This window comes from Myotis myotis, unplaced genomic scaffold, assembly GCF_014108235.1.
Source record: "Myotis myotis isolate mMyoMyo1 unplaced genomic scaffold, mMyoMyo1.p scaffold_m19_p_35, whole genome shotgun sequence".
Classification (NCBI taxonomy): Eukaryota; Metazoa; Chordata; class Mammalia; order Chiroptera; family Vespertilionidae; genus Myotis; species Myotis myotis.
Genome location: NW_023416341.1, coordinates 716101 through 738106, shown reverse-complemented (window position 1 = coordinate 738106; position 22006 = coordinate 716101). Strand labels below are relative to the sequence as shown.

Below are 22006 nucleotides of genomic sequence, written 5' to 3'. Positions count from 1 at the left end.
TCCTCTCAAGTGGGAAGGCTGAGAGCAGCAGTGGCAGCTGGCTCATGGGTATGGGCAGTGGTCAGTGAGAGATGGAGCCTGGGCCATCTGTGTGGTCAAACTCTGAGGCTCTCTCTAGTCAGAATTCAGGCTGGTGGCTGCTCTCTGTTCTTTCGGGCCACGGTTAGTGCGAAATGGAGTAGGCTCCGCTGCAGGAGTTCCTGCGGGGGAGGGGTCATATGCTCCCGGAAAACTTGATCCAGGCAGGCACAACCAGTCCGCTGTAATAAAATTCTTGGGCCGTTGACCTGCCCACTGAGAGCCAGGAGCTGTCTCTGCAGGGGCTGATTATCTGTCGGACAGAACGGGTTGCTGGCTGCTGACCCTCTTAGTTATCTCGTGGGTTGCATGTGTCTTGAAGTTCAGTGACTTAAGGCATGTGTAGATATTTATCAATCTAGTGAGAGAAAGTGGTCACCTGAGAATGGCCTGTCTCCTTGAGTCCTGATCTTTCCTTAATGGTTAACCATCACCCTGATCCGCTGAGATAGGACCTCTGCCTGCGCACCCCACCCCTCCGCTCTCTTCCTTGCCTTTGCCTGGGATACTCCCACTGAAGCTGAGGCACTCTCTGTCCTTCCCAGAGGCTGGCAGAGAGAAGCACGAGGTAGGATTTCTGTGTCTGCCTGAGCGGAGCTGGCCAGGGCTCTTCTGTCACATCCAGAGGTCTCCAGTCTGCGCTCCCATTTTAACCTCTCCTGGCTGACATGTCCAGTTCCACCTGCTCTGTCCCTCTTCCCCAGGCAGCTGGCTAACTGCAGCTGCACCTTCTTCTGTATTGGGGAGCAGCCTCTTGCTGTTCCAAGCCCCACAAAGTCAGTTCACCTAGGGAAAGGACTGCCTCTGTCTAGCCCACACTCCATTGAACCCCGCTGGGATTGTTTGAGTCTCTGTTTTTGCAAGTCTCTGTTCTTGTTGGTAATATTTCCACTTTGATTTAATTAAAAATAAGATCCCCCCAGTCAGTCCTGGAGTTATGAATATCTTCAGGAAATGGTGCCGTGTTTTTCCAATGGCAAGAACATTCTGGAATAGAAGCATCCCCAGAAGACGAGGCTTGGGGCTTGGTCTCAACACGAAACTATATTGGGAGGTGCATTGTAGGTACTGTCCCCCCAACCCTGAGTTTAGCTTGTGTAGAACAGACCCCTGCTTCTAAAGTGAGGTAGTGGACTCTGGAATATGAGGGACAGTCTGCTGCTGGGGTGTGTGGTTGAGGAGGCAGAAAGGTCGGAGGCTTTGGATAGGGTTGGCCTGCCAGCAGATGGGTCAGGGTCCTTGAGTGGGTGGGCTGAAGGGAGGTTTTAGTGATGAGAGCTTGAATCAGGCTGGATGGAGGGGCAGTAGCTAAGGGAGGGCACAGCTTAGACCTGGAAGGACTGTGGGTGTGGACACTGTTGAGCTGGATTGTTCCAGACTCTGGGAAGTAGAGTCCCCTGCCCTGAGAGCCAGCATTCTTGTGGAGGACAGCCCATACACGTTGAGGCCGTAGAGCTATGAGAGCTAACAGGAGCTCAGGAGGAGGGTGATGGTAGAGGTGGTCCATGGAATTCTCCCTGAGAAAGTCTGGGAAGGGGTGGCAGGGTCCAGGTCGGGGACATGAAGGGAGTGTGCCCTGCACATTTGGGAGCTGAAGGGAGGTCACTGTGGCTGGTTGGGTAACCAGGATCAGAAGGTGGGGGCATGACTGGGCTGTGGGCACTGTGGGAGGACTTGACCTTCTTGTCAAGAGGCCTCACAATTCAATTCCATCCCAAGCTCCCTTTGGAAGGGCTGTTGAGAGGCCCCTTGGCTCAACACCAGCAGAGCAGGTCTATGTCTTGGAGTGGGCATGAGTGGCAGGGCCTCCAGGTGACTGCAGCTGGCGTGGGCGTGAGGAACACCCCACCCTGTGCATCGGATATACTGCCGGTCTTGCTCAGAGCTGTGGGCTTGGCTTTACTTTTTTGGTAATTTGCAAATTTTTTTTGTAATTTGACTTCTTTATCATTTAACTTTTGTTAGGAAGGGAGAGTGAAAATAAAATTAGGATCAAAGCAAGTCAAAGATGATTGTGAAATGTTACTTCATAGCATCTGGAAGAGTGGAAAGCATGATACGTGCACTTTGAGTCTTCCCTCCAGTGTGCCATCATGGCTGCTCACAGCCTGTCTTGTCTGACAGACTTTTATTCTGTATCCAGGAGCAGCATAGCAAGTGACACGATATATTGACCCAGTTTGCATGGAAAGCGCAAGGAGATTGTTACTGTCATAACCACAGGCCTTATTTCAGTAATAGAATGAGATAGAGAGGGAATTATTACAAATAGGCCATTGCTCTGGCTCGTCTCCTCCTCCCCCCCCAAATTGACTCTGAAAGAATAAGATAAATGCACATTAAAAATTTCTACTTAATTGAAAATTGCTTTAGTTTTTGTAGAAGAAAACTGAAAGAAAAGTCCTATTTAGTTCCCATCAAGAATAGAAAAACATCAGCTATGTTCACGTCTTTCTCTTCACCATGTCGGGCAAGACTCCTAAATCATATGCCCACCACTGGAATCTGAGCACATGTCTACATGTCTGAAATGATTCGCTAAGTTTTAAGAGTTTGAAATTCTGTGTTTCAATTTTTGGAAGTGCAAGCAAGACTGTTAACATTTAAGAGGGGGAAAATAGGCCCCAAATAGTCTGGCCTTTTATAAAATACTGAGGCCCAATGCACAAAAATTCATGCAAGAGTAGGCCTGCCTTCCCCTGGCTGCTGGCACCGGCTTCCCTCCAGCACCTGGGACCCAAGCTTCCTTCCAGTCACTGGCAGGCACCTGGGACCCGGGCTCTTCTCTCTGGCCCTGGCTTTGTCTGAAATGACGCCCAGAAGGATGTCCGGTCTAATTAGCATATTACTCTTTTATTATTATAGATGTGTGACCACTGGGATAATGGTCCTCCTTTACTTCCTGTCACAGAAACCAAAAACTTCTGTCCACAGCAATCCTCTCCCCCTTCACAAAGAGCATACATAGCCCTGGCTGGTTTGGCTCAGTGGATAGAGCATCAGCCTGCGGATTGAAGGGTCCTGGGTTTGACTCCGGTCAAGGGCACATGCCCAGGTTGCGGGCTTGATCCCCAGTAGGGGATGTGCTGGAGGCAGCCAATCAGTGATTCTCTCTCATCATTGATGTTTCTATCTTTCCCTCTCCCTTCTTCTCTCAAATCAATATATATATATATATATATAAAAAGGGCACATGTAGTTTGCTGTAGTTCACATGCACCAAAGACCCAACCCTCCAGTGCAGGGGACTCCAAGACTGTCAGCCTGCGTGCTCTGAGGCTCTCACTCCGCCATAGCCTGAGCCCTCAGATATTTAGTCACACTCCCAGGGAAAACAATACAAAACAGCAGCCACATAAGGGATTTTGGTTTAAGGGCCTTAATTACTACTGCAAAGCAGTATGGAATTGGCAAAGACATCTCATAATTACTAAATGCATAAATGCTTGAATTTTCATAATTATTGAGGAAAAGCATCATTGTTTAAATTGAGAGAGCTCTTTAGAAACTGGATGGAGTAGCCACGTGTCCAGCTATTGCTCTGTGGTGAGGGTCCTTCAACATTCATTCTCCCTTCCCACTTATACTGGCTGTCAGTGACTTCACACCACTGGCCCCTCAGAACCTGGCGGGGATGTGGAGGGCAGCATTTTCCCCACATGGTCCAGTTGCCAAAGAAGAATGTTCTCTAGCCAAGGAAGCTGGTGGTGACCATTTCAGAGTACTCTCCCCGGAGCATCCAGGGAGGTTTGCTCTTCCATTTGACCTTCAAAGACTCTACTCCACTTTTTAAATAAGTGACTGATGTTATGTTAGATTATGTGAGATATAGTGAATAAGTAACTGATACATTTTAAATAGGTACTGTTGTGATCTGTTTTCTGCTCACACTTTGACATCCAATGTGTGGGTTTTCTCTGCAGACCCCACCCAGGTGGCCTACAATTTAATTCGTTCTGACGTCAGCTGCCCAGAGTTAGCGCAGACCCCACAGGTGCCCAGGTTACCCACACTTCTGTTTGACACAACTCCTTCCTCAGGTTTGATAACGTGCTGTAATGGCTCATAGAACCCAGGGAAACACTTTAGTTCTGTAACCAGTTTATTATAAAGGTTACAATGAATAGCCAGTTGAAGAGGTATATAGGGTGGGTTTGGAGGGTCCACAATGTAGGGGCTTCTGTCCCTGTGGAGTTTGGGATGCGCTATTTTCCCCATATGATGTATTCACTAACCCAGCTCTCTGAACCCCCTCATTTTGAGAAGTCGGGTTGGAACTGAAAGTTGTAGCCCTCTAATCACAAGTTCGGTTCCCTAACCAACCCCCGTCCTCCAAGAGTCACCTCATTAGTTTAAACCCAGGTAAGGCAGAAAGGGGCTTCTTAATGAATAACAACGGATACTCTTTCCATCCCATCACAAGGAATTTCCCAGAGTTTTAGGAGCTCTACGTCAGGACTGAGGATAAAAACCAAATAAATATTTATTACGATATGACAGTATACTGTAGTGAGGCAACATCAGGAAACATAATTCCATAACTTGCATCCTCTTTGGAAAGTGTTAGGCCTGAACATGGTCAGGAGACAGTGGAAGCCAGTACCTTTTCTTTGTGGGAATTGGTTGTGTTTGAAAAGTGATGTTTCTATTGCTGACGTCAGAATTATAGCCTGTCCATCATGAAAGATTGCTTTTCTTTTTAACTTTTTCTTATTCCTATCTAATAAAAGAGAAACATGGTAATTGGCGTATGACCGCTACCCTTCCCATTGGCTAATCAGGGTGATATGCAAATTAACTGCCAGCCAAGATGGCGGCCGGCAGCCAGGCAGCTTGAAACTAACATGAGGCTTGCTTGCTTCAGTGACGGAGGACTCCAACGTTCCCCGCCTGCCGCTGCAGGCCTCTGAGCTGGCAGTTTGAAACATAGTTACAAAAATAGAAGCTAAACAAAACCCCAGAAACCAGCTTTCAGCTAGCCGGGATCTCAGACCTGGAGTTGATGCAGAGTTTCGATTGTAGAACCTAAACAAACCACATACCTGCTTTCAGGAGCGGAGGCCTAAGAGCTGGAGCCTCAGAGCTAAAGCTGGCTCAGAATAAAAAAAGAAAAAAAGAAAAAAAGGAGCAGTTGGGAGCTTCAGTCCCAGCCTGAAAACAGCCCTCAGCCGCTCACCCAGACTGGCCAGGCACCCCAGTGGGGACCCCCACCCTGAGGAGTGTGTGACCAGCTGCAAACAGCCATCAGCCCCTCACCCAGGCTGGCCAGGCACCCCAGTGGGGACCCCCACCCTGATCCTGGACACCCTTCAGGGCAAACCAGCCAGCCCCCACCCATGCACCAGGCCTCTATTCTATATAGTAAAAGGGTAATATGCCTCCCAGCACCGGGATCAGCGGAGCCGCGAGGTCTCCCGGCACCGGGATCAGCATGACAGGGGGCAGCGCCCAAACCCCCTGATCGCCCTGTGGCTCTGTGTGTGACAGGGGGCGGGGCCACAACCTCCCTATCCGCCCTGCTCTGTTCCTGACAGGGGAAGGCGCCCCAACCCCCTGATGGGCCCTGCTCTGTGCCTGATAGGGGGGAGCTCCCCAACCTCCTGATCACCCTGCGGCTCTGTGTGTGACAGGGTGCGGCGCCCCAACCCCCCCACCCCACGGGCCTTGCTCTGTGTGTGACGGGGTAGAGCCATAACCTCCCCATCGGCCCTGCCCTGAGTGTGAGAGTGGCGGCGCCCCAACCCCCTGATCGGCCCTGCTCTGTGGGTGATAGAGGGTGGCGCCCCAACCCCTTGATCCGCCCTGCTCTGTGCGTGACAGGGGGGAGCTCCCCAACTCCCCGATTGACCCTGCTCTGTGCGTGACAGGGGGGAGCTCCCCAAACCCCTGATCGGCCCTGCTCTGTGCGTGACAGGGGGCAGCGCCCCAACCCCCTGATTGGCCCTGCTCTGTGCGTGACGGGGTGGCACCGCAACCTCCCCATCGACCCTGCCTTGAGTGTGACAGGGGGCGGTGCCCCAACCCCCCAATCGGCCCTTCCCTGAGCGTGACTGAGGGTGGCATCGCAACCTCCCAATCCGCCCTGCTCTGTGCATGACAGGGGGCGGTGCCCCAATTCCCCAGTCAGCCCTGCTCTGAGCCCGACCAGGGGCTGCACCTAGGGATTAGGCCTGCCCTCTGCCACCCGGGAGCAGGCCTAAGCCAGCAGGTCGTTATCTCCCGGGGGGTCCCAGACTGCAAGAGGGCACAGGCCGGGCTGAGGGACCTCCCTCTCCCCCCACTGAGTGCACAAATTTTTGTGCACCGGGCCTCTAGTCTATATATATAAAAGCCTAAATGACCAGCCCACCGGCTGGTAGCTATGACACACACTGACCACCAGGGGGCAGACACTCAGCACAGGAGCTCAACACAAGGGGCAGACACTCAACAAAGTTGCCGAGCAACAGCAACTTTGCAGAGTGCCTTCTCACACTCCGGGACCCCTCAGGGGATGTTGGACTCTGGTTTCAGCCCAATACCCCCAGGCCAAGCCAAGGGACCCCACCTGCTGGAGGGACCCCGCTCACTTCGCAGATACCTCCCCAGGTGCGGTCGGCCAGGGAAGGACTGTGGGAGGTTGGCTCCAGGGCATGTCCGGCCCATCTTGCCCAGTCCCATCCCACTGGCTACCTTCTAATTAATTTCCTTTCAATGTCCATGAATCCGTGCATTGGGCCTCTAGTTATAAAATAAAACATATATTGTAGAAGATAACGTTAAGCAAAAAAAGAAGAAAATAAAAACTGACCGTGAGTCCAGCACTGAGGACAAGATGTTATTTTGGTAATATTTCATTATACTCACTCCTCCCCAAACATGTACAGTTTAAAAAAAATTAAATCTGGCATCTAATACTTTTTTTTTTTCTTGCATCTAATACTTTTTAAAGCCGTGAGCGGTGTCACAGAGCTAGTATCATGCTCTTTCTCTTTTACAATGTTGTCCAGCTCTTTTAAGAAGTAGTTACCATTTGGCCTCCACACCACTGCCTGAGAACTCTGGCACAAAGTGTTGTTTCCGTCGGGGACCTGCTTTCCTGTCCTAACCTTTCTTCCCCCAGGTTTCTCATAGCCAGTCCAGGCTCCATTGCCATTCACATCGTTTCCCCCTTGCCCTCTCTGGGTGGTCTGGGTTTCCTGCTAAGTCTGGGTCTTCTCTCCCACAGATTCTGATGGCCAGCTGTGCAGCATTGTACCTGCCCAGGACGAGGAGCCGCAGGCCTGCCCTGATGAGTTCGAGGACTTTGTTACCTTTGAGGCAAGTGGTTTTCACAAGGGAGCTGAGAGGGAACTTGATGTTACGCCTACTCCTCTGTGCACTCTTAAGTCCTGCTTCACTTAGTGGTTCCCTGGCTGTTTATATAGGAAATGGCTGGAAGGGCAGGGAAAGACTTACTCTGCAGCCCTGTGTACACTGTGGGGGGCACTGTGGTTGGTGGGCTTTGGGGGACTCCTGGCTCCAGCACACAGTCGATAGGTGTCTACTCTGAGTGTTACATAACTGAGAACCTTAACAAGAGGCGCCCTTGGGTTCGTTGTTAGTAGAGTGACAGGCTGAGCAGTTAGGACTCTCGTGAGATTGTCACCTTCTGTCAGGCTGCCAAGCAAGGCCAGAACAGGGGACTCATTTTGAGGTTTTTATTTTATCACATTTCAAACCATTTTCTGGGTCTACTAGAGACCTTTGATTAATGCCTTGCTTTACTCTGCCCCCAACCCCCAGAAGAAGCCAGTGTTGCTACGGTTACATGGTGTTGCTGGTAATTGAGGGTGATTTTTCCAAGATTTGGGGAAGGTCTGTGAGACAGACCACTATCACTGTGTCCCACTAGTTGGAGAGGTGGGCTGGGGCAATGCTGGGAGAGTCCAGGTGGCTGAGTCTGGAATTTTTTTTAATACACTGGAAACTCCTGAGTCCTTGAAGAGCTATTGGGGAAGGCCGTGGTGGCCACTGCTAGCCCCTCAGCCTCTGTTGACCAGTGAGGGGGCAGGGTTAGGCTGTGACCCACTGGGCCTGAAGCCCTGCACATCAGTCCTCTGAACCTTGGCTCCTTTGTGAAATGAGGGGGTTCAGAATAGATTCTGAAATTACCTCAGAATTCCACTGTTTTCCTTCTCTGTCTCATGCCCCTCCTGTGAGGAGCTGCCCAGGTATAGGTGACCCCTCAGATAAATGCAGGCTCACTTCCTGACTATCGTTTCTGCCAGCACAGACCCCCCCTCTCCCCCAGGCCACCTGGGCCTGTTCATCCTTCACAGCTTTGTCCCAGAGTACCAGCTGAGCCTGAGCCCCCGCAAGGGCAGGAGCCACCCGCTTTTTGTCCCCTGTGTGCATTCTGGGTGTGAGTGGGCAGTGCCAGGCCCAGTCCTGGCATGTGGAGGCCAGTACCCAGATGGGACTTGTACTGATTGCAAGGCACAGTGTGGCCAGGCGGGGGACCCTGGGTGTGCATGACTCTGATGTGTCAGCTTTCAGATGAACTGCCAGCCCCTGTGACTGAAGAGGCTGCTTACAAGGCCTGAGTAGGAAGGTTCTGTGAGGTTTGACACATCTTGAATTTTTCAGGAATGCAGCTAGACCAGGGGAGAGCCTCCTTTTTTGTTTGGAGCATCTGGAGAATTTCCTTCCCAGCAGTATGGCAGGATCCTGTTACTTATGTCGTCAGCACTGAGTCCTTAATCATGTCTCAAGAGCATACGCTTTATCATCAGTGTTTTTGTTTTATTCCTCTCTCATATTTCTGCTAGGACATTACATCAATTTTTTAAAATATTTTATGTGTAGTGAATTGAATGGTGGTCCCTCAAAGATACATCCACCCAGAACCTGTGCCTCTGCCTCTCCTACCAGTCTCTATGCCGTCTCCACTTTCGGTCCTCGGGTATCAGGGTTCTCTCTTGCGAGTTTTCCGTTGATTATTCAGGAAGTTTTTCTATATTTTAGTTGAATACCAGTTTGTTCCTGGGAGCATGTCCGTGCAGCTTCCACTTACTCTGCTGCCATTTTTCCACCCAGAACCTGTGAATGTGACCCTATTTCTCCAAAGGGAAGGGTCTTTTCAGATGTAATTGAGTTAAGGACCTCAGAATCAGATAGATCATGCTGAATAGAGTGTCCTTAGAAGAGAAAGGGAGATGACACAGGGGGGAGAAGGCAATATGAAGATGGAGGCAGAGGCCGGAGTGATGCAGCCACAGGCCCAAGGACCGCCAGGAGCCTACAGAAGCTGGAAGGGGCAGCAAGGGAGAACTCAACCCTGCTGACACTTTGTTTTCAGACTTCTGGTCTCCAGAACTGTCAGAACACACTCCTATTGTCTTAAGCACCCAGGCTATGGTAATTTGATACAGGAGCCCTAGGAAACTAATATAGTGTTTGATTACTCAGGATAGTAAAAGGCATCAACACATTTTGTACTTAAAGTTCTTGTTTGGTCCAAAAGAGTGAGTCACTGCGGTGGGGCTGCCTCCCCCGAAACCTGAGTAGAGCAGGTAGGGGTGCTGTTTGACCATGACCCCATTTTGTCCTCTGAGTGGGTGAATCGCCCTCTCAGCCCACATGACTGTGGCCCTCCCGCCTCTGTGGTTGCCTCCGTCCTGGGGGTGAGCCACCTCCCACCTCTTGCATTTGGATGGCATGGTGGGAACCTGTCATTTCAAAGAGTATGCCAAAGGAATGCGTCTCAGGTTTTTAAATCCCAATTTTTTTAGAATGGAAGAAATTTTTTTAAAGTTTTTTTGTTAGTTAAAATTAATACACTTTATGTTTTAGCAGTTTTAAGTTTACTGAAAATGGAGCTGATAGGCAAAGAGTTCCTATCACTCCCCCTCGCCCCTGTACACACACCAACACAGTTTTCTCCCTCATGAACATCTTGCCTTAGTGGGTACATTTGTTAAAACTGATGAACCAATATTGATGCATTATTATAAACTAAAGTTCATAGTTTACATGAGGGTGTACAGTCTGTGGTTTTTGACAAATGTACAATGTCCTCTATCCACTGTTATAGTATCATACAGAGTAGTGTCACTGCCCTAACAGTCCTCTGTGATCCCATGAGTCATTCCCCCACCCACCCACTAGCACCCAGCACACTGATCTTTTATTTGTCCCCATGGTTTCGCCTTTCCAGGATGTCACATAATCACATAGTTGGAATCCTACAGTGTATGGTCTTTACTGACTGGCTTCTTTCGCTTAATAATATGCATTTAAGATTCCTCCATGTCTTTTTATACTTTTTAAGGTTTTTAGATGTCATTTTTAGGGGAGTGAAACTAGTACTGTGAAACTTACAAAAAGGTTGCTCTCTTTTTAAAAAAATGTACATTGTATAGTCGTTAAAAGTCCAATAAAAATAGGAGTGGAAAATATGTGCATTACATCCAAATACCACATTTGGAGATCCTCTGCTGGAGATCTTCAGAGACAGGCCTTTTATTGATTTTTCTGGCTGGGCACACGACAGTATTGGTCAGGGGACCCTGTGCAGAGAACTACTGATGCGCTGCTGCTTCTGGTCCTTTTCCTGCCAGGGCTGTTCAGTGGGTCCCGTAGCTCCCAGCATTTCCCTGAGCATCCCTTTGGCTTGTCGCTTGTAACATAATTCGTAGGAGAAAGTCACTGTTGTGGCATGTCTGAGCAGGGACGAAGTGAGGAAGTGACTTAGGGTTATCACTGACGTTCAGGGAATGAGAGGAACGCTCCTCATCTGAGAGTCTGAGTGAGGTAGAGGATGGAGTGCTGGAGGCCTACATGGGGTGATCTCGTGTGCCAGGATTTCTGGAAGGGGATGGGAAAGTCACGGAACAGGCACAAACAGAACTGATAAGAATTGTCCCTGCTGTACCTCCTCTGTTCCTCTCCCACTATCAGCAGCTAGAGAAAAGAGCTGCCTTAATAAAATATAACAGGGAAATGTGTCTTTTGTACAACTGTATCTGAAAGGTTAGAGAGTCAAAAACAAAAGCCATTCTGTTTTGAGATATGACTGTTTGTTAAGAACCCAGCAAAGGCACTTCCTGAACTTTGCCCCTACCTCCACACCCCCACACCCACCACTGGCACAGCAGGTTTAACAGAGCATGTCTGGGAGCAGGTTAAACTTTTTCCCTGGCAGTGATGTACCTTCAGGTGAACACACAGGTTTGGCAGAAACCCCAGCACAACTTGTCTGTTGAGAGTCTGGACGGAAGGCCCCCTCGCTTCTGATACGATGGGGAAGCTGTCTCCAAGAGCGTGCCCTGGCTGGAGCTGGTACGGGCTCGCATCTGAGGGTAAGAGGAGGCTGGGTTGTGGTGGGACACAGGCTCACACCATGCCCAGCAGTTAGTTCTCCTCTGAGGGACCACAACCTGGGCAGTGGGCACCCCAGGCAGGGTTGGCCACACATGAGTTCCTTACTGGTGGCTCTGTATGCAGCCTTTCTTATTGCCTGTTGGCAGATTGTTAACTGGTGAAAGTACCATTAACATGTAAAGTTTTCTAAGATGCACAAGAGTTCATCTTAACATGTGTAATTTGTAAACATTTTTATAGTTGGTGGCATAGACTTGTGGGCTTCTGGGCAAAGCTAGGTCCTGTCTAGTGGCAAATAATGAATGGATGGGGCATGTCTGGGAGCTGCTCTTATGTTTTGTCTAGTAGACTGTGGGTGAGCATGCGCCATGATCTAAGATGACTTTCACCTCTCGTGAAAAGTAGGTGTTTACCCAGCTGCCCTGGAAAACTACATGCTGGCCGACATTTATTCGAGGCAGCTTTGACCAATAGAAACTGACCCTCAGGGGCTGCGCAGGTGGGGCAGCACCTGGGAAACGAGTTGTCCCTCTCTTGGCTGCTTGACCCTCCCTGGGTTTTGTTCTAGGTGCTCATGGAGCCGACCAGTCTGTTGTCCCCTTTGGGCTGCTGTCATGGCCTTGGTCTGTGTAGGGAGCTCCAGATAAGAGACTGTTTACCAATACCCTCGCCAGGATTTCTGCATGTTTATAGCTGTGCTGTGGGGACAGGACCTTCACCATCCTATTTATTTATAATTTTGGGCAAATTAAGGTGTAAGTGCAAACACAAAGCCTTTTGTGAAGTGGTGAACAATTTTCATCAGCGTACGACTCATTTGGTGCAGGGGGACTCATTTGGTGCAGGGGAACGGGTTTGCTTTAGAAAGGAGGGTGAAGGTGGGAGAGTGTTTGCCCTCTATCTGTTTAAAAGGTGGGGAGATACCCAGAATGGAGTGTGTAAGTGCCTGGCTTGAAACAGTTGAGTTTTTTAGCTTCTGCCTCATTGTTTCTGTGTCAGTGGAGAACTATTTCCATTCTGGCCAAGCTCCAAGGGGGTTTCACCTGCAGCCCCGGTCTCAGCTGCACAGATGATGGCAGTTCCTTTCAGGTGAAATAAACAGTCCCAAGTGCCTGGACCTTCTTTCCTGGAGAGAAATGTTGGGTGCTGAGTTGATTTGCTCTTATAGATGCTGAGCTGCCATCGAGGGTCCATGCAGCCCAGAGAAGAGCATCATGCATCTGTTAGAAGGGCTGGTTGGTTGGCCTTTTTTTTTTTTCAGTCCTTACCTGAGGATATATTTTCCATTGATTTTTAGAAAGAGTGGAAGGGAGGGCAAGATGGAGGGGGACAGGGAGGGAGAGAGAGATTGATTGGTTGCCTCCCATATGCTCCCTAGTCGGGGCTGGGGATTGAACCTGCAACCCAGTTACATGCCCATGACCTGGAATCGAACCCACGGCCCTTCAGTGTGCAGGCTGATGCTCTAACCACTGAGAACACCAGCCAGGGCATGGTTAGCTTTTTAAAAGCTGACCTTAACAGTCAAGGTCTGGCCCTGACTGGACAGCTCAGTTGTTGGTTAGAGCATCATCCTGATGCACCAAAGTAGTGGGCTCAATCCCTAGTCAGGGCACATACAAGAATCAACCAATGAATGCATAAATAAGTGAAACAACAAATTAATGTCCCTCCCTCCCTTCCTCACTCCCTCCCTCACTCCCAAATTCATCAGTGGAACAAAAAATTGATGTTTTTTCTCTCTCTCTTCCTTTCTCTTTCTCTAAAATCAATCAAAATACATTAAAAATAATTTTTTTAAGAGTCAAATTCTGTTTTCCACAGGAAACTATTACAGAGGGTATCTGGGGGGCCTCAATAGCCCTGTGTAGTGAGGATTAGGGCGTGTGGGCCCTGCCTGCTTCCTCAGTCTAAGGACTGAGGTTGAGGTGGGGGAGGTCCATGGGATCGTCCTGCAGGTAAGGAGCAGTGCTCTTGTAGGAGTTTTCAGCTGAAGACTGAATAGCTGACTGGTCTTTGCCGTCATCACTAGAAGTGTGGTGTGGGGATCTTCCTAGTGCCCTTGGGTGTTTCTTGGGTAGTGTCCCATGCAAGTGAGCAGTGCCACTGGGTAGCCAATTAGCAGCCATTCCTCAGAGGACATCAGGAATTGACTGGATTTGTGCCTTCTTGGTTGTGTTCCCCCTTCTAGCTACTCCCTAACATAGTGGCATCTCCTTCCCAGCTCAGGTAACTCGTCTCTGCCTATGCTACCTACAGAACAAGCACAGAGCCGGCCTGCTCAGGGATGATGAGTAGGACGAGAGCCTCTTGAAGTGATTTCCTGGTTTCAGATTTTGAAGTGAATTTAGTTGCGATAGATTCCAAGGAAGATTGGGTTTTCTGTTAAAAACATAAGTAACATCACTGAACATCTCAGTAGGTACATCTCATGTCATTCCCTATTTTATCCTGGCCTTACAAGCAGCTGGCAGGGATTCCACCCCCCAGTACACATGAACTCTAGTCTTTCATTTTCTGTTTCGGGACCTATCTTTGTGGTCTCTCTTGATCCCATATGGTTGCAACCTGTTGAGATCAGCATTTACAACCCCCCTTTTACAAATGAGACGACAGGCTCAGAGTGGTTGAGCCCCCATTCCGTGCTAAATGGCTGGTAGACAGCAGACTGAGGATGGACCTGGGCCTCTCGTGAGCCACACCAGGCTCCTACTGGCTCGGCCACAGTCCTTTGCCCCTCTTCCATGGGGCAAGGAGCCTCGGGGGTGCAGCATTGTGAGGCTCTAGTTGCCCCCAAACAGCCAAGGACTGTGACTTTTTGTTATCCCAGCACATCTGAGCAGACTGTCCACCAACCGTGATACCTGAACCCGAGTACAAAGTGCACTTCTCCCCAGCGACTTTCTGAAATCTTACCTGTTTGCAAATTGTTAAACTTGGGATCTTGTAAGCATGACATGTTGGCTACATTTCTTAACCATTGCAATTGTGTTTTAATTAGAGCTCAGATTATAAACTGAAAATGGCGTTTCACAGTTCTTTAGTTTTAAGTTAATTTGTACAGTCCACAGATACTTCCTGCCTGCTGTGTGCCAGACCTGTGCTAGGTGCTGAGTCCACATGGGTAAAAATAAAGATATGTTTAGTGGGAAAGTATACATTTAACCAGTGAACATAATTAATTGCTTAAAAATTTGATTAATTAGTACTTTGAAGTTAGAGCACGTAATTGAATTTCATTGCCATAGCCTGAACAGACATAATAGGTATTCATGATACCTTTTTGAATTTTTTCTTTTCTTTAAATCCTCACCGGAGGATATGTTTTTATTGATTTTTTTAGGGAGAAGGAGAGAGAAAACATCTGTTGGTGGCCTCTCATACGCACCCCGATCAGGGATTGAACCTGCAACCTGGGTGTGATCGGGAATTGAACCAGCAACCCTTTAGTGCACCAAATGACGCCCAGCTAACTGAGCCACCCTGGCCAGGGCTTCATGGTGACTTTTCTTTTAAAAACATTTTTTTAAAAATATATTTTATTGATTTTTTACAGAGAGGAAGGGAGAGAGATAGAGAGTTAGAAACATCGGAAACATCGATCAGCTGCCTCCTGCACATCTCCCACTGGGGACATGCCCGCAACCCAGGTACATGCCCTTGACCGGAATCGAACCCGGGACCCCTCAGTTCGCAGGCCGACGCTCTATCCACTGAGCCAAACCGGTTTCGGCTAAAAACATTTTTTTTTAAAGAATAGTTTATTGCCTGGCCGGCGTGACTTAGTGGTTGAGCGTCGAACTATGAACCAGGAGGTCATGGTTCAATTCCAGGTCGGGGCACATGCCCAGCTTGCAGGCTCAGTCCCCAGTGTGGGGCTTTGGGAGGCAGCTGATCGATGATTCTTTCTCATCATTGATATTTCAATCTCTCTCTCCCTTCCTCTCTCAAATCAATAAAAAAAATATGTGTGTGTGTATATATATATATATATTTTAAAGAATAGTTTCTTGATTGTTAGAGAGAATCATCGATGTGAGAGCACGACCCCAACCTGGAATCGAACCAGCAACCTTCTGTTGCATAGGACAACACCAGCCTGGGCTTCATGGTGACTTTTTAAATTAAAAGACATATTCTTACACTATGAATGCTAATTCTTAGATATAAATAATTCTAGTGCTGGAAGCCATAAAATGGGTGATTGTTCTGCGATATACCATGTGTTGAGATGCTTTATATCTTTTTTAAGTATAATTATTAACTAACTCTAAAAATTACTCCAGCCTTGGCCAGTGTGCATACGCTCAGTTGCTTGAGCGTCGTCCTATACACCAAAAGGCCGCCAGTTCATTTCTGGTAAGGACACATGCCTGGGTTTCAGGCTTGATCCCCAGTATGGGGGCATGTGGAAGGCAATCAATGTTTCTCACATCGATGTTTCTCTCCCTTTCCCTTCCTCTCTCTAAAATAAATAAAAATGTATTTAAAAAATTACTCCAACAGTTTTCTGTACTTGGACATACTGCCTATATTTCATTTTAAAACAATATTAAATTGTTTTGTAAGCTAATGTTTTTGCTTAGAAATATAGTAGGGACTTTTTTCATGTGTGAGAGCTCCCCCCTCCACGTGGTCATTTCTACTTCCACCGCAGCAGTGTGTTATGTTGGGTGTTGGGTTTTTTTGCACTGAATGCCGTACATGGACATTGTTACTTCCAGGTGCCAGGACTGACTCTTGGCGCTCTCTTTTAGGCCAATGAGGTAACGGACAGCGCATACATGGGCTCCGAGAGCACCTACAGCGAGTGTGAGACCTTCACCGATGAGGACACAAGCACCCTGGTGCATCCTGAGCTACAGCCTGAAGGGGACATGGATAGTGCGGGCGGCTCAGCCGTGCCCTCCGAGTGCCTGGATGCCACGGAGGAGCCTGGCCATGGTGCTCTGCTGCTGCTCCCAGGCAGGTCTGTAATCCACCCCAGCACGGTCTGGATATTGTGCATAAGATGTGTCTGATGGGCAGATTCGGTTCACATAGGGGTTTGTGTCAGAGTGGTTTAGAATCATCACAGGATGTGGGAGAGAATGTGGACCTGCAGAATGGCTGAGCCATCTCCTGGTCACAGCTGACTTCCCTGTCAGGAGATGCCCCTCCTGTGACAGCCGATTATAGTGGTTATAAATGCTGCACAACTTCTTTGGCCACAAAAGTCGAAATTCTAGGAGAAAACATTAACTTGGTCTTTTGGATTTTTGTCATCACAATTCTTGTAAACCAGGCAAGACACAATATTCAGTAAATGTCTTCTGTCAGGATCTTAGAACCTCGTCTTTATGGCATCCCTAATCAGACCTGCTTCCCCCTACCACTCCTGGTCCCCCAATGCATTTGAGGACCAGTGAGAGAAAGGGGGAGGGTGGGAGAGGTGCCCATGGCCCATGTGGACCTGAATGACAGCTTATGGTTTTGCCCTCTGCTACTTAGGAAGCCACCGTGCTTAGCACCCTTGGAAGTGGTTGAGTTTTATTTTCAGCTTATTTTATTTCATTTTTTGTTTGGTCCTCAGAGTTTTTCATTTTTTCTCTTTAATTGAAGTATTATATAATGACATGCAAGTGCACCTGTCATAATAGTACAGACATGCCACATAGGAGACCCTTCCTGCTCCCTCCCAGGGGCCCTGGCTTTTTTTGTTATTAATCCTCACGCGAGGATATTTTTCCATTGATTTTTGATAGTGTGGAAGGGAGGTAGGAAGGGAGAGAGAGAAAGAGAGTGAAACATTGATGTGTTGATGTGAGAGAGACACAACGATTGGCTGCTTCCCAAACGCAACCCTACTGGGGCCAGGGATCAAACCCAGGTATGAGCCCTTGACCTGGAATGGAACCCACAATCCTTCGGTGTGCAGACCTATGCTCTATCCACTGAACAACACTGGCCAGGGCCACCCTGGCTTTTTTGTTGTTAATCCTCACCCGGGATATTTTTTCATTAATTTTTAGAGAGAGTGGAAGGGAGGGGGAGAGAAAGAGAGAAACATCGATATGAGAGACACGTTGCCTCCCACATGCCGGATTGAGGCTGCAACCAAGGTATGTGCCCTTGACTGGAATCAAACCCACTCTCCCCACTGAGAAAACTGTCTAGAGCCACCCTGGTTTTTAAAAAATATATTTTTATTGATTTCAGAGAGGAAGGGAAAGGGAGAGATAGATAGAAACATCAATGGTGACTGAGAATCATTGATCAGCTGCCTCTTGCACGCCCTCTACTGGGGATCGAGCCCGCAACTAGGGCATGTGCCCTTGACCAGATTTGAACCTGGGACCCTTCAGTCCTCAGGCCGATACTGTGTCCACTGAGCCAAACCAGGTAGGGCCACCCTGGCTTTTTAATGGCAGTATCACTCTCCCTGGTTTTGTACCTTAAGATTAAAATATCTTTTACACCTGACTTCTTTCCTTTCATATTGTAGTTAGGAGATTTATTCATATTTTTGTGCACAGTTGTAAATCATTTACTTTATTAGTAGAACATTACATTGTATGAATATGCTGCAGCTTTTTAATTTACTGTTGATTTGTACTTTGGTTTTATGACTGAAGCTGCTGTAAACATTACATGTCTTAGTGGTGCATCTGGAGCACACATGTTCAGCTTTAGAAGTTAGTTACTTACTGATAGTTACAGTCAGGGCTTATAGTAGTTAGCATGCCAGTGCTGTGGGTTCTGGTTACTCCCCGTCCTCAGCGACACTTGGCACGAGCTGCTTTGTTCATGTCTGCTTTCTGGAGAGCATGGATGTAATGTTGGTGTGGGATAGTTCTTACTGGCATTTCCCAGGTGACTCATGAGGGTGAGCACCTTCTGTATCTTTTCTTGCCTTTATTGCCTCTTTGGAGATCCTCTTTTGTGAAGTTGCTCTTCATGTCTTATGTCTTTTACCCATTTTGTAAACATTTTCTGTAAAAAGCCAGATAATAAAACTTTTTTTGGCTTGGCCATATAGTCTTGCTGGCTGCTGTTCACCTGTGCTGTTGAAGTGCAAAGTGGTACATAAGTAGGTGGTATTTGGTCTCTCAACGTCTGTTGGTCCTGGGGTCTGTCTTTTTCTTACTGATTTGTAGCAGTTCTTCATATATTTTAGATGAGTCCCTTATCCAGTGTTATTCAACCTCATGGGATTGCAGGTACTTTTTTTTTTTTTTTTTAATAAGAGAAAATTTATTTAGAAAGTCACAGAGGCAGAAGTGAGCCCTAGAAGAAATGGTCTCAGGAAACAAGTTACAGCAACAGAAGGGCCCCTGGAGCTTAGGAGAGACAGAGATGGACTTGAGAGAGGAAGAGGGAAGAGAGGCTCTAGCGTGCCGGGGGCCGGGTGGGCGATGAGCTCACCCTGGGGGAAGCAGGGGGTGGGGAAAGACACGAGCGTGCTCTGTAGAGAGTCTCACAGATACCTCTTTTCTACTTTGTAGGTTGCCTTTTCAGTTTCTTGGTGATGTCTTTGAGAAACAGATGTTTTTAATTTGCTATATAGTCCAGCTTATCTTTTTCTTTTGTAGTTAGCACTTCTGTGTTCTGTTTGAGAAATTTTTGCTTACCTCCACATCCCTGTAGTGTTTACTTCTGCTGCTCTTTAAAAGCCTATTATTTTGCCTTCATATTCAGATCTTGTGAGAAATAGCTCACCTGTCTGAATTTCAAATGATGGACTCGGAAGCGGAGGTCTGGAGAAAATGAGACCTTTAATACGCACTTGAGAGTGGGCATCCATTGTACAGGCTCACACATGGGACAGGGAACACAGCTTATTTATTTATTATTTTTAAAATATATTTTTATTGATTTCAGAGAGAAAGGGAGAGGGAGAGATAGAAATATAATGATGAGAGATAATCATTGATCAGCTACCTCCTGCATGCCCCCTACTGGGGATTGAGCCACAACCCCAGCATGTGCCCTTGGTTGAAATCAAACCTGGGACCCTTCAGTCCACAGGCCGATTCTCTATCCACTATCCACTGAGCCAAACTGACTAGGGCACAGCTTATTTATTTAGTCCCTCCTCCGGTTCCTCATTGGCTGAGTCCTATGAGGTCACCCATTTCCTCATATGTCACCTAGGTCTTGCCGTCTCCCATTGGGCCATTTAAAAAAATTGGGCTAAGGCCTTTCTAGCTGACTCCACCTGCCCTGTCTAGCTGAGGCAGACGCTTGGGGAGGGTTTCCACCATAATGCTGGCCCACATGCAGTTCTTTGTTCCTACATCCTCTTCCCTCCTCCCCACATTCTGCTTGCCCTGGGGAAATTCAGCAAATTCCATCAGAAGCTGACCATGCTGTAGATGGATCACAGAGGTCCATTTCTTACAGATCTGTTATCTCTCTTTTTTTGTGTATGATGTGAGGTAGGAATAATTTTCCCCATATTGATATCCAAACGACTCAGCCTTATTTTGAAAAGATTCCTCCTTCCTCCTGTGCAGGTGTCGCCTTGGTCCCATGAGGTACCTACTAGAACATTTGAACTCATTTCTGCTGGAAAGCGCTCATCACACCTTCAGTTCTAGGGCTGTCATGGCCCTGAGCACAATGTGTCTTTTCTGTTTTACCTTTCAGATCCCACCTGCACAGCCAGTCTGTCGTCACGGTGATAGGTGATGAGGAGCATTTTGAGGACTATGGTGAGGGCAGTGAGGCAGAACTGTCCCCAGAGACCCTCTGCAATGGAGAGCACGGCTGCAGAGACCCTACTTTTCTCACCCCCAGGTAATGCATCCCTGCACTGGCGCACGTGTCCTCTCCTGCTCACCCCATATTTAGTTGTGGGGAAGTTTCCCCTTTTGGTTCATAAATTGGCAAGAGAGAACTTGTTTTATTCATTGTAATATAACTAACATACACAGTCAAAATTTTATTTTTATGCCTCAGTGAAAGGTAGCAAAGTTTTTCTCATCCACTTATATTCCCAGATTGCTCCATATTTATGAGGCTTCAGCTGAACCACGTGGCACGGAACCTGTGTTGGGACACTCGGCTCTGTGGGTTCCTTAGCCACTAGTTGTGATCTCATTATGGTTGGTAGCTGGCTTTGAGGAAGCTATATGAATGTGTGCATGTATGTATAAGAGAGCGTGTAAGTTCTGCTCTCTGTTTTACATTAGATCCTCAGACCTTATTCCTCTTGCAGCTAAAAATATGTACCCTTTGACCAGCCTCTGAGGGAGCCGTGAACATCACAAACAATTCTTTGATTCATTTCCTTATATTTATCTGACATCCCCAAACCGTCTGGAAAGTTCTGGCTTTGCACTGAAATATCTAAAAGGTGAGATCCACGCTTATGGAGCTGGCTACTCCCCAGCTGTCCTTCCTCTCGGGAGGCCCTGGGAGAAAGCCAGCACTTGTATCCAAACAAGGGGTCTAAATGTGCTTTGTCCTGTGGGCCTGGCCGCCTTCACTGGTGGCGGCACATCAGAGAACATGTCTTCTCTTCAGGTGAGATCCGTGCCTGGCTGAACAGACTGCACTTCAGTCACCTCTCTCCTTTGCACCTGGTTCTTTTTTTTTTTCTTTTTTTTTTTTAAATATATTTTATTGATTTTTTACAGAGAGGAAGGGAGAGGGACAGAGAGTCAGAAACATCAATGAGAGAGAAACATCGATCAGCTGCCTCCTGCACACCTCCCACTGGGGATGTGCCCGCAACCCAGGCACATGCCCCTGACCGGAATCGAACCTGGGACCCCTCAGTCCACCGGCCGACGCTCCATCCACTGAGCCAAACCGTTTTTCGGCTGCACCTGGTTCTTGAAATTCTCCACCTTTGCTGACAGCAAAGGCCAAGTATCTTGAAACCATCAATTGCAAGATTCTTCCTTTGCCCAGACTGTAACCCACACCTAGAAGACCTGGATGGGGGCCAGTGCCAGGAGGGTCTGCCTGACGGGGTCCCCCCTTGCTTTCTCCATGTACTATCCCCTAAGCTGCCCACCGGCATGGGGATAGGAGCCTTTCAAAGGCATCTCTAGGAGTGTGAGTGAGTGAAGTGGTAGCTTTCTTTCAGTAGCTCTCCTCTTCCCATATGCACACTTGTGTGGTGTTAAAGTCAAGGCCAAAGGACTTGGCATTGCTAAGTGTGCGTTTCTGTCCTGTTTTGGTAATCTCTTCCTATTTGTTTAGTTTGTCTCTGTCTCTTGTCCAGTGTCTCACTGATTTTTGTCTCAAGTGTGACTTCTGTGCTACAATTGATATTTCACTTTAAACGTTCTTTTTAAAAAATATATATTTTTATTTGTTTCAGAGAAGAAGGGAGAAGGAGAGAGAGATAGAAACATCAATGATGAGGGAGAATCATTGATTGGCTACCTCCTGCATATCCCCTACTGGGGATCGAGCCTGTAACCTGGGCATGTGTCCTTTACCGGAATTGAGCCCAGGTCCCTTCAGTCCGCAGGCCAACACTCTCTCTATACACTGAACCAAATCAGCCAGGGCCACTTGAACCTTTCTTCAAATTGAACTTCCAAATTGGCTTAAAATTTTTTTTTTAATCCTCACTCAAGGATATATTTAT

At 47.8% G+C, this 22006-nt stretch overlaps 1 protein-coding gene across 2 annotated transcripts in view; it reads left to right on the top strand.

The window, feature by feature from the left end:
* Positions 1-22006, top strand: part of RAB11FIP3 (RAB11 family interacting protein 3) — a 106786-nt gene that overhangs the window by 65646 nt on the left and 19134 nt on the right. For both annotated transcript variants that reach the window (XM_036303059.1, XM_036303060.1), the window contains exons 3-5: positions 7286-7377; positions 16179-16390; positions 20050-20199. In XM_036303059.1, the coding sequence (XP_036158952.1) occupies positions 7286-7377; positions 16179-16390; positions 20050-20199 (454 nt within the window). The remainder of the gene's footprint in view (positions 1-7285; positions 7378-16178; positions 16391-20049; positions 20200-22006) is intronic.